We start from the raw sequence: 12,849 nt of genomic DNA, 5'->3' as shown, positions 1-12,849 counted from the left end.
TACATACAGACTGATATCCAAGATTCATCTGAGATGATCATCCTGATCAAATGTCATAATTTCCAGACACAATGTTCACTGCAGTCTGAAAAGGCAGCGGGTGTAGATGTTTAGCACACATAAGACAAGCTAGAAGCATCTAGTTCTACACAATTTATTTCTCTTGAAATGGTCCTGGTGGAAATTTGATGTCTCCTATGTTATAAAGTAGCAGTGGACATATTCTTTTTTGCCAATTGGCGTGTACACCCTCTATTACCTTCACATAGGAAATGCAGTGTTATCCTTGCTGCAGCAGTTTTCTTCACTTTTCAGGTCACAGTTTCTGCAACTTTTATCACAATCACAAAAGAAGTAAGTCTCCTGGCATGGCCTGCAATGGTTTTAGTGAATTCCACTAGGACAATGTGTCTCTCACTGCTCCCTACCACTAAGATCATACAATTAAATCTCTGAAATGAAGAGAATGGTATGAAAATATAATTGAAACTTCCTGGCAGATTAAAACTGTGTGCCCAACTGAGACTCGAACTTGGGACCTTTGCCTTTCGCGGGCAAGTGCTCTACCATCTGAGCTACCGAAGCACGACTCACACCCGGTACTCACAGCCTTACTTCTGCCTGTACCGGGCGTGAGTTGTGCTTCGGTAGCTCAGATGGTAGAGCACTTACCTGCGAGTTCGAGTCTCGGTCGGGCACACAGTTTTAATCTGCCAGGAAGTTTCATATCAGCACACATTCCGCTGCAGAGTGAAAATCTCATTCTGAAAATATAATTGTTCGTCTATAGTTGCCAAGCAGAACACTTTCATGTGTATTGCATTTTTTAGCTTGTTGTGTTAATGAGATGACCGATTGCCTGTTGTTCTTGTGTCTTATTCATAATATTTTTTATCAAATATTGTTTCCCATTGCATGAAGTTCCCATTTACCCTTTTGTTTAGCTGATATCAAATGAAATATTAACTAGCAGCTAAGTAATACAAGACAAATATAACTGAATTGAGGAGGAAAATAAAAAGATGTTCATCCTATAAAAAGCCACTTCTTTGCACACAACCACAAGTTTGTTCTAATTTCTGTGTTCAAGTATTCTTACATATAGATTTTTACACTTCAGTCTTAATTATTAATATTTATTAATTCCCCAGATACCAGATTTGTTTGAAATTTTATAATTTTTTTATGATTGATCTGTTTACCTGATGATTCAGATTTTTCTGATGTGATAGATAGATCAAACATATCTGAGCATCAAGATTGGTTTTATATTGCATTTTTGAACAATATTTTGACACATACCCTAGATGTTTTCTTAAATTGATACAAATAATAATGTTTTAATATTTCCATTTTACCTTGAACTATTAAAATGTTAATTTTGCTTTAATTTTAGTCCCTATAATTTGCATAATTGTCCACATTATCACATTTCATTCCAGTTGGTACTATGAGTTACTATTTATCATCAGTGGGTCTTGTAGTCTTGTGTACAGCTGACTTCCCTTTTCCGTAGCTGCCCCTGTCACTTTTACATTTCTTCTTTGTCATTTCTAATAAGACTGCCAAGGGGATCTAAAGCCACATGAAAGGGGGGGAGGGATTCCTGTTTTCCTTAATTTGCCATTGAAGACAGCTTCATTTATAAGTTTTACAGTTCATGTTAGTAAAATCTATATCTGATAGCAAGTATTTACTTCCTGTTTATTTAATGTTGTCAGACTGTTATTCATCCCAATTTACCATTTGTTATGGTAGGAAAATTTATCATGTTAAATGAAGTGTTCATTTCACTGTACACTGTGGTGACAAAAGGCATGTGGTCTGGTCAGATGAGTCCTGATTTCAGTTGTTAAGAGCTGATGGTAGGGTTTGTGAGTGGCACAGACCATATGAAGCCATGGACCCAAGTAAACAATGAGGCCCTGTGCAAGCTGGCGGTGACTCTGTAATGGCATGGGCTGTGTTTACATGGAATGGACTGGGTCCTCTGGTCCAACTGAACTACTTGGAAACCATCTGCAGCCATCCATGTACTTCATGTTCCCAAACTGAAATGGAATTTTTATGGATGATAATGTAACAAATCATCAGGCCACAATTTTTCACAATTGGTTTGAAGAACATTCTGAATAGTTCAGGTGGATGGTTTGGCCACGCAGATTGCCCTACATGAATACCATCAAATATTTATGGTGCATAATTGAGAGGTCAGTTTGTGCACAAAATCTTGCACTGGCAACACTTCCTCACAATTATGGACAGCTATAGAGGCAGCATGGCTCAATATTTCAGCAGAGATCTCCCAATGACTTGCTGAGTCCATGCCACATATAGCTGCTGCACTGCACCAGGCAGGAGGAGGCCCCACACAATATTAGGAGGTATCCCATGACTTCTGTCACCTCATTGTGTGTATGTACATCAGTGCAGCTTTAATTATTCTACATGTAGCTCCAAATGAACTTACCTTTAATTTTTGAAAATGATGGAATTTCATTAATGACACACTGACTTTATCATATAGTACTGCAGTATAATGGCGATCTTTCTGATTTTGGGAAAATCCCATTGACGATCTCCTTGGATCAGTAACATAACTTTATTGTTATCATAATGCATTGTGTGTTCTTGCATTATCCATCATGTATTTGCAACAGAGCTCTGTATCATGTCTCTCAGATAATTCTATTGTTTTCTGTGGTATCAGTGTTGATTGAGCATGAAATTTTCAGTGCACAAATTTCCCAGGTAATTTCAGTATTTCATTGTAGTTGTGAATCAGGTTGTTTTTGTTACACCTCAATTCATGTGTAACATCCACTGTTAAACTTTATAGCATGTGAGATCTGTGCAAAGTTTCAATGTCAAGACTCTTGTATGGTCTTGTCTCATGTCACATGCTGCCGTTAGACATTCCTGTCGGCATTCCATATTCAATAGATGCTCACGACTCTATGTCCAAGTCCTGCTTTAACCATGTGCTGTAGTTGTCACATCAGGGTCGGGTCCAAGTACTATAAATGAACTTATTCTTATGTAGAGATAGAGGTGAAGAGAGGTGAATAAAGATGACACATGTAAAAGAAAGTAGTAGAAATTGTTCAGGATTTTATGTAAAGACAACAGACACAGGATAACCACAAGGAACAGTGAGGTACTACACCCTGATTGCTAATATGCTAAAGGTAGTAGACTAGATGACTAGCAGCTATGACTGATGACATGTGCTGAGAAGTAAACAATGAAGGTGACTGGAAAAAATTCATAAATAAGATATGAATCTAGTAAGAGAATCACAGAGCAAAAGAACAGACAAAGTAAGAGTATGAGAAATGAAATCTTGGCTTTTATGTAACGTTTTTAGTACATTTTCCTACTATAACTTCCTTTTTATTTGTGCTTACTGAGTATTTTGAGTAGCTAAAACGTTTCTTCTACCTTTTTTTCTTTTTTTCAGTTTTTGCAAATCTTTGTTTTTCATTAGGATTTGACCAAATGAACTTTTTTTATAATTACCTGGAATATCTTTTCAGCCATTTTCTGTGCCTCTTGCTTTACCCATCTTCTATCCTTTTCAGTAGTTTTTATCAGTGAAAAATGCTGAAGTTAATATATTGTATGTCTAGGAATTTGAGCAATAGTATGTTTAAACTTGGCTGAATGTATCAACTGGTATAACATGCTCTCTTTTTGTATATTATTATACAAATATTAAGTACTGCCTGAATATATAAGGATAAAGTCTGCTTGCATTACTAAGGAACTGTTACCTGTGATGTACTGGTGCCCAACTGTTTTTAACTCTTCTTGCGTTGTGACAAGTACAGTCAAAATCACAGAATCAGGAAACTCAGAGCAGTGGACAAAATCCATACCATAGAAATATTAAGTTCAGGACCCAACATGCAAGAAGCTAAACTGATGTTGCAACTTTGTATAATTACCAAATATGCTAATCTGGTGGTATCTTCTTCAAAGTAGCACTCATTTCATTTCAGTGTACACAAATATGCATTCATTCCTTTCAAAGTTCAAAACATCTGTATGTGTTTTGCTGTGAGGCTGTGCAGCAGCTCCAACATTTCTGCCTTCTTTCAGAACACAAGAGCATGCGGTGTGTCATTTATTTTATGTCGTGGTAGTATATTACAGCTGCATATTATTATTTTTAGTTTTATAACTGTGTAGTTTCTCCATTGATTCCTAAATAATTTTCTTTCTTTGCCTACACTGATATTCCACAACCACTATAAGTATGAAGATGAGCATACTTCTTATTGTACCATATTGTAAATTTACTTTCTATTCTATCTATAAATGAGATGGGATAAGAACAACTCTTGATAAATCACTGGTCAATATATTATTCTCCAGTATTACCTGTGCTGCTCTTATGGGAGTGGAGTAAGAGGCTGAAAGATGTGCCAGCTGAAGTTTTTTTAAAACATTTCTGTGAGAAACCTCTAAAACTCAAAGAAATCTGTGACAGATCTTGGTGTGATAGTGGTGCATATATTTGACGGTTGTGTAGATAGGTCTCTAATTTATGTCCAGTTTTATGTTGTTTGCAAGGGTACCTTTGTCTGATATTCTAATGCAAATTTTTACAACAAACAACTATTGTTTCTTGGTTTTAATGTGTATTAATACTGCTTATTTTGCAATTTTTTCAACATATAAGTACTTTGTGTTGGGTGTTGTGGTAAAAGTTCTACGTTGTAAATCTCAATGTACTTCTGAATAGTCTAAGACTTAATAAAAAATTAGCATTCCTTTGTTATTTGCTTCTGATTACTCATTAAGTTGCCAGGCTATTATTAAATTGCATTACATTTGGCAGTTTAAAACATCTTTAAAATTACTTCAGTGTACAAATGGGACACCAGTATTCTTTTATGGATGCTTGGATCTGTCTAAACACCTTAATATTTGTTTTGTAAGAGCATTAAAGTGTCAAGTTCTGGTCATTTTCCGTGTATATAGAAACGTTTAATGTATTATTCACATAGTGCTCCGTGTTCCACCCCATGACGATTGGTTGGGCATGTTGTTTGTCTTCTCCGTAAATTCCTAAAATAAAATTGAGAAGATACTTTCACAGTTGCAATATTATGTGAATGGTAATTCATTGTTTAACAAGTTTATTATATAAAAATTAACTGAATCAACCACACAACAATGGTGAATCATTCTTCATATGAATGCAATAGAATTGCTAATTCATTTACTAGTTCGTGTTCTACAATATCAGTAAGTGTCTGTAACAGATCTGCATCATTACATTACAAAAAACAGTCATTAATGCTGTGGCCACATTCTCAGAATTTTTTTACAGTTATCTATTTGAGCTTCCTCTGCTGGAAGACCTGTAGACCACAAAAATTGCTGAGAAATGTTGATTGCCATCAATGCACAATTCATATTTTTTGAGTTATGCTCGAGAACTGATTTTGTCTTTGTTCAGTGTACACTGTCCTCATACAGTGGCCCTTGATCTCGACATTATCACACAATACTTAACTGGTGGCACTATCATCAACAGTTTCTCACTATTGGTACCATTTAAGTGTTCAAAATATTTGCTTTTGTAAGCAGCTGACTATATAAATTTAAAAACTGCTCCTGACAATGTGTCTTGCACTAAAACAAAAAAATATGCTGTGGCTTTTGTAACAATTTTCTGCTAGTCCCAAAAACCATGTCACCAAGGAACGTGTGCAACTCTGTGGGAAGTCCTGATCTGCACATGTTATTGTTCTCCCCTTTGATTGTTTTTAATTTATACACTCCCTCTTTCACTTTAAACTTTCTTTTTTAGGTTCAGGATTTCATAGCTGCAATTTGACATTTTGTGTATGTTTTGATACTGTTGAATTTCAGTTGTGAATCTGAGACATGTTGACTACCTCTCACATTAGCTGACAGATAGACTTGTGTACTTTCAGATCCAGTGTCTATAACTTAATTTTGCACTAAATATTTTATTTTGATCATAAAGGCACTTTCTTTAATGGTCACTTGCCCACTAACATAAAAATGTTTTAAAAGTGGACTCCTCTTATAAGCATATCCAAACTTTTTTTGTGTATTTGAACCTGTCATTTGTGTTAAAATAGATTCACTTGCAATTGATGAAATTTGGCATGTGCTGTCTTTTGTGTACTCTTTCATTATATGAACTTCTGAGCAAGGCTAGCAACTGGGGCTTTTGTATTTTGTCAAATGTTCTTATCCTATAAATTTAATAGTTCACCAAAACTAGTACCAACCTTTCCTTCACCATTTTCATTTTTAGTTGCTACACTTTTCCCATACTTTTTACAGTGCACTTTCTGCATGTTTCCTGCCAAACATTTGTTTCACTTTTTGCCCTTAACCCCATCAGGGTATTTTACTGTTTTCTGGACACCATCTTAAATGGTTAATTGTGTCATTTTATGCTCATAATGTGCTTTTTCCCTCTTGAATTTCAGTATTCTTATATAAAACTGGAAATGAAATTGAAATAATGTGAAAGCACACTAAAATGCTCCATTTGAGTCATGCGATGCCTGTGACGTCACTGGCTAGCTCGCTACTCACGTTGTCACAAAGCTAATTCACAGTGATGTCTTGTTTTGAAATATACATTTTTGAAAATGCACTTAATATCTTTAACTTATTGATGTCAGTAACTGGTTCGTATTACCAACCTGAAGTGAGGCTTATTTATTCTTTACCAAACTGCATGATAGTGGAGCTGTCTACCTGAAAATGCAAACGTCCCTAATACTTAATGGGCATTTTGAATTATTATGATATTTCTGCAAAAACTGTATAGAAATAGGGATGGTGATTTGATTGCCTAGATGGTACCAAGTTTAATTTTATTCCTGTTTCCTCTTTGAAATAGTAATTTGTGTCTACTGGCTTACTGGTTTGTTATGTGGGCACAATTTAAAAATTGCAGTTGAAGAGACATTAATTTATTTAATAAAATGTCAGAACTTCCAACAATTTTAATCTATTTACTGGCTTAATTTTGATAACCTCCAATTGAAACTGATGAACTTTCTTTGCCCAGATGGTATGAAAATGTACTGTATTTTTAAAAATCTGCATATGGTGCCGGATAAATGTTAAATTAACAGTGTTTGTGTGGATTCTGTTGGATATTGATGGACTTCAAGCATTATTTTTTTTTTTAAAAAAATAAAGAGTACTGTCTCACAGACTCAGAAACTTGTGTAGTAAATTCAAAATATTCTCAAATTCCTTTACATTTCATAGCACTTTGAAGAAAGCCCTAAAAAGCAAGGAAGCTTTCTAAATATTTTTACTATTATGAAAATGCCATAAGAATTTTGATTTAGAGACCAATAAGAGACTTGCTGAAAATAACAGGGGTTAGAACTTTTGACATATCAGAGGTAAGCAGCTGACTTACTGTGTTGCAGTAATGCATCCATAACTGTTCTTGCAATATATATTAGTGCTGTAATGGTCAGGCTGGTTCGAATTAGTTTGAATCCTGGTAGTGAAAGAAATTTTCCTCTATTGTTTTGTGGGCAAGAGGAGGAGAAATGGTGTCAATTTCCTGATAAGAAGACTACGCATCAAAGTCTTGGATTTGATCCCAAACCTATCAGTAGTTGTGTTAGCGATTATATGCATGTCAGATGCGGATGCTAAGGTGGTTAGTTCTCTTGGTGCTATTTGGAAGGAGTAGGTTATCTGCTGGTACAGTGTGTCACCCCCTCCCCCCCACCCCTCTCTCTCTCTCTCTCTCTCTCTCTCTCTCTCTCTCTCTCTCTCTCTCCCCCCTCAACAACAGCATGATCAACACTAGACTGCACATGCAATTGCTGTCATCAGCCATGTTAACCTCTTGCACCCAAGACACATCAATAACACTTTGCAAAAAGAAAGGACTGATTTACATGATGTAAAGAAACCTTTTTAATCGGGTAGCTGAACAGTGCTTTGCATTTACTAATATTTTATACAACTTAATTTAATATGATGTTGTTATCAACAGATTGTACTGCACAGAATAGGTACAAATGCTGCTGTTAAGTAGTGCAGGTGGGATAGTGTCCTTGGAGAGCACAGGTACCTTACGCAAAGGAACATTTCAAGGTACAGGAAGGTTTAAGTTAAATTTTTTTCTTTGACAAAATGCATTTACATACAAGTTTTAAGTATTACGGACATAATTTATTCTTATTAATGCTGAATATCAATCTTTTAATGAAACATTATTCAGAACTGTATTTTGCATAATAAGTGTACCTTAAAGGTGAAGGTAAGGTCTGTGGCACAAACCTATGGCTATGGGCCTGACAGTAGGAATTGTACAGGCTTTCTTGCTGTGGCACTAATAGGGGGCAGCTGGTGGTCCCATCGCTCCAGCTGCCTTTCACCCGCAGGAGAAATATTTTGTACCCATTTGGTAGCAGGTTGAGTGGACATGTTGCCACACTGGAGAGACTGGAATGTGGAAAAGTCCCTGCCCCTATTTGTGATTGAACCTGGGACCTTCAGGGATGAAGACTAGTGCTCTACCTGCTAGATCACTATGGCCCCTAAATATACTTATGATTGTAAAATTATGGTTTCTTATTGACCAGTGTGTCAGTTATCAAATGTGTCATTGGATCACTAAAATTCAATAATGTGAGGTATCTTGCCTTACATTATATTGGCTTTTTCAGAAATTAACTTTTTTTTCAGACTTCTTTCTGTTAAGCTTCTGGGAATTTTTCGCAGATCACTGTCTTTGCAATATGTGATCTGAAAGGCTTTGTGCATAATGAGTTGATTTTTCTGTATTTATTTACTCTCTCTTTTTTTAATTCTATACCTCTTCCTTCATATTAGTGTGTGTTTCTCAAAATCAGATTTTCGGTATTGCGAAGTTAATTTTTAGTAGAAGCCTTATAATATTATTGTTTGCAGAAACTTAGTATGGTACAGGAGGCATAAGGAAAAGTGTCACAAGAATTCTTTTGGTGACATGGGCAACAAACAAATGTCAAGTGGACTGACTATAGTAAATTCATTGGACAGTAAATGTTTGTGAAAGCAGTCAGTTTGCAGCCAGTGCATCAGCTTCTACCTTTCAGATATGTTTTTTATTGCAGAGGACACGGGTGTGGTAGTAACGCAGTTGTTTTGTCGGTGCAGGGTGGCCACGTCACCCCCAAGTCCGGCTCGCCTGTGCGACCTGGCTCTGTAGGGTGGAGTGGGCCTCCGCCTAGGGAGCAGATTCCAGACTTCCCTCCTGTGCAGCCACTGCATCCTGATGACGATGAAAGCGGTGACAGCAGTGACGGCACTGGTTCTGTGAAGAGGCAGAAACTCTAGGGCTATCATCCCTTCAATGCAACTCAGACAACGAAACTGCATCCCAGCTTCATATATACTTACTTGCCATTTGTTGATTAGTTTGTGGAAGGACCTCAGTATGAGTACTGAGTAGTGGACTAGCAGACGTTTAGTAGCTGTCAGAAACAAAAATGAATTTTTTTTTTTAAAAAAAAGATGATGTGAATTTAAGGGCTGGAGCTGCAGTGGATCCTTAAAGGCCTAAGCACAATGAATGTACTTGTGGCTTTAATACATTTAATATTCTTAATTGTATCTTAATAGTCTTCAGCCTCAGCTTAGTAGATAGACCATTGATTAAATTTTAAGAGTACATTACTGCACAGCAGTCCAGTGCAAATGGCTCACACTTAATTAATATCAAATGGCATGCCAAACTAAGTGCATTAGAGGTCTTAATTTTTATGGTTTAGCAAAGTAATGTAATTTTATATTTACTGTTGCAGAGGCAGTTGCTGTATCCATTTCAGGTTATTATACCTTTGTTGGCTGCTGTTGGTAGAAGTAATTAAACTTTTGTTGTTGTTGTTGTTGTTTTTCCTTTTTATCAGACAAGAGATACATTAATAATTGATGTAGGACTCTCTCAGTATTCAACAGGCGGTATTGTATGTACTAATAAAGATTTCACTGGTTGTTAGATTAGAAGAGGAGAGCTTCCACTTACTGTAGTGGCATGCAAACAATATTTGGCTCTCAAGGCATGGGACAGAACAATTTTAGAATGAAATGAAAGCTGGTATTGTCATTTTATTTATGTTTTTAAATTTATTTTTTTAAATGTATGTCTAAGGCCTGAAGGATACAAATTGAAAGACAACCAAATGTGCTAAATGTGCATTAAGTATAAGTGAAAAAAGGTAAATAAAAATAAGTCATTCATTTAAGAAAGGCTTTATATCTTGATTTTTTAAAGATGTAGGAGCTTTTGCAAATGGTAGCTGCAGCAATCTATGGAATGAGTATAAGGAGAGTAAGATCAAAACCATCATTCTTTTTATTATATTGAATTTTTCAATATAACTTTAAATTCTTATGTTGCCTTATGTCTAAAATAGTAATGCAGCTTCACTCAAAATCTATGTAAGAAAATTTCTGTGTTCATCTATAGTCTATAGCCAGTTTCAAATTGTTCAATTGATGTATGAGATATCTGTGAAAGAACTGTAGTAGTGCATATTTGAAAGAAACAGTGAGAAATTTGAAATGTAAAACATATGGCCCACAGTGAAAAGAATTTTTGTTTGTTTGTGCAATTTCTGTAGATTTAGACGTTAGAATGTCAAAACCAGTGCTGTGGTATGTGTACCACCCACTGATAAATTAAAAGATCTTTCTGTCATGCACATATATCCTCAATATTCAGGCATAAGTCTCTTAGTGTGGCTTGATTGTTATTCATCTATCCAGATAAGCTTATTTTAATTATTTTTGTAGGCAGCACAGGAGTATGGAAGTCTATTAAAATCTGTTATTCCAACCAATAGCCACAATAAAAAGAGGCCTATATTGTTTTAAGGCATAACTCCTTTTCTGTACAATACCAGTATAGGATAACTTAACAGAAGATTGCTCACCAAAATCATTTGATCACTTGAGATGCCTCCTATATATGTATATGACAAAGATTTTTTTTTATTTGGTCAGTAATTACATCTATAAAAGAAATATTTGCCAGTACCTGAATCTGTTGGGACATGAAGGATTTAGAGCATTGGGTTGATAATAATGTAATTATTTACCATTAGTGAGCAGCATGTGAACTTGTACTTGCACAAGTTTTATTTAAGTGACCAGTGAGAGGTTCATTTTGTGGAGTTTTTGTACAATGAATAGACTATGGTTATCAAGAGATATACTCTAAAAATGAGGCAGTATGATGTGGAAATTAATAACAACTTCTTGTATACGTATAGTGACAAAGCAGTGTACATATTCTCAACTGTTGCAAAGCATTGTACCAAAATGCACAGAGCTCCAACAGTATACGCCATCCATATACGTATTTTTCAGTGAATTTGTTGGAATCCATATGTAATGTTAACATATCATCATGAATATTTTTGTAAGTTTTAACTTTTAGGCTTTAACCAGATTGTGAAGAGAAGAAATTTAGGATTCTCATCAGCTTTAAAATGCCATAATAGAATGGTGTCAAGTATTGAGTTTGTAAAATTACAGGGTTATAAGTTAAAGGCTCAAAAACAATTTCCTACTAATTAAATCTCGTTCAGAAATTTATGAAACAACAAAGGGCAGAAAATTATGACATAAGGAAAAATAATGGTAATGCAGCATTACATTCCCCATTTCTGTAGGATGGATTTCAGTCCCCTATGTCAGTAATACAGCAGGTAATCATCATTACTTAAGGTTTATGACTCATATTTACATTATTCACTAAAAGCATGTTGATTTGGAGTGAATGAAATATGTAAAGCTGTAACTTCACTGTGCAGAGTAACCACAAAGAAGCTGAAGTAAGAAATTATGAGAGCGGTAATAAATTGCACTGTAATATCTGGCAAAACTGATTAAGTTTCTTGCAAAAGAGGTGCATACTGCATTTTGCTCAGTACCATTTAAAGGTAAACTAGAATGAATCATTTCTGGCCCATAACTTTGCATGAAAATTTAAATAATAAAGTGAGAAACAGATGTGTTTATCGTTGCAAGTATACAGAATATTACATTGTGTAAAAAGAATATTTGAAGCACAGCAAAAAAATGATTAGGAATGTAACATGAAACTTTCAGGGATATCCCAGAATCAGATATGTCACTGAATTTTAAGTAGACAATTTTACTGTGTTAACCAATGAAGTTAAAAACTGCTCACTGTTACTGTTTGTTTTACTAACAACATAGATGTGTGTTCTAAAATATAATTTTATCTGAAATGTGCTTATTTCATAAATACTTGCATCAAAATTTATAAGAGGTACCATATTCATGCAAAGAGTATATTGAGAAATTAATAAAAATTCTAATCAGGGTCCATATTGTTATTTGGCTTGTGTGTGTGTGTGTGTGTGTGTGGGGGGGGGGGGGGGGGGGGGGGGAGGATGCTTTACCGAGCAGATCCAACAAATTTCATCATTTGGCAGCCACTGAAGTCTGGTAGAAGCACCCTTTGATATTCACATATAACAGCTTGCTAGGTGTTGCACATTCGTTAGCCAATATTTGTGGTTCACTAAGCAACATAATCAGATACATAGTAAGTTTCAGGTCTTTAAGAAATCTTAATGACGTATATATATATATATATATATATATATATATATATATATATATATATATATATATATATATAGTATTTCTGTCATGGATTCTCTATAATGAGTCACATTATTTTGTGAGTACTTTGAAGTGGCTCAGTTGAGTTTCATTACAAAGTTGCACAACATCCATGCAAAATTTTGAATTATATCACTACTTGTGTTTGTAAAGCTGTAACGTATTTTAGTGTTTGAAGAT

At 35.1% G+C, this 12,849-nt stretch overlaps 1 protein-coding gene across 4 annotated transcripts in view; it reads left to right on the top strand.

Moving 5' to 3' along the window:
- LOC126299190 (homeobox protein extradenticle) overlaps positions 1-12,396 on the top strand; it is a 325,234-nt gene extending 312,838 nt beyond the window's left edge. Inside the window, exon 10 of one of the 4 annotated variants that reach the window (XR_007552741.1) lies at positions 9,169-9,256. Coding sequence is in view for 2 of the 4 variants with exons in the window: in XM_049990968.1 (XP_049846925.1) it covers positions 9,169-9,348 (180 nt within the window). In the remaining 2 variants the exon portion in view is untranslated. Of the gene's footprint in view, positions 1-9,125 lie in introns of all 4 variants that reach the window. The other 3 variants (XR_007552742.1, XM_049990969.1, XM_049990968.1) reach the window with 3 other exon arrangements.
- The last annotated feature ends 453 nt before the right edge of the window (positions 12,397-12,849 follow it).

Source organism: Schistocerca gregaria, chromosome X (genome assembly GCF_023897955.1).
Source record: "Schistocerca gregaria isolate iqSchGreg1 chromosome X, iqSchGreg1.2, whole genome shotgun sequence".
NCBI lineage: Eukaryota > Metazoa > Arthropoda > Insecta > Orthoptera > Acrididae > Schistocerca > Schistocerca gregaria.
The sequence above is the reverse complement of the archived record's forward strand: the minus strand, read 5'-3'. Positions and strand labels throughout refer to the sequence as shown.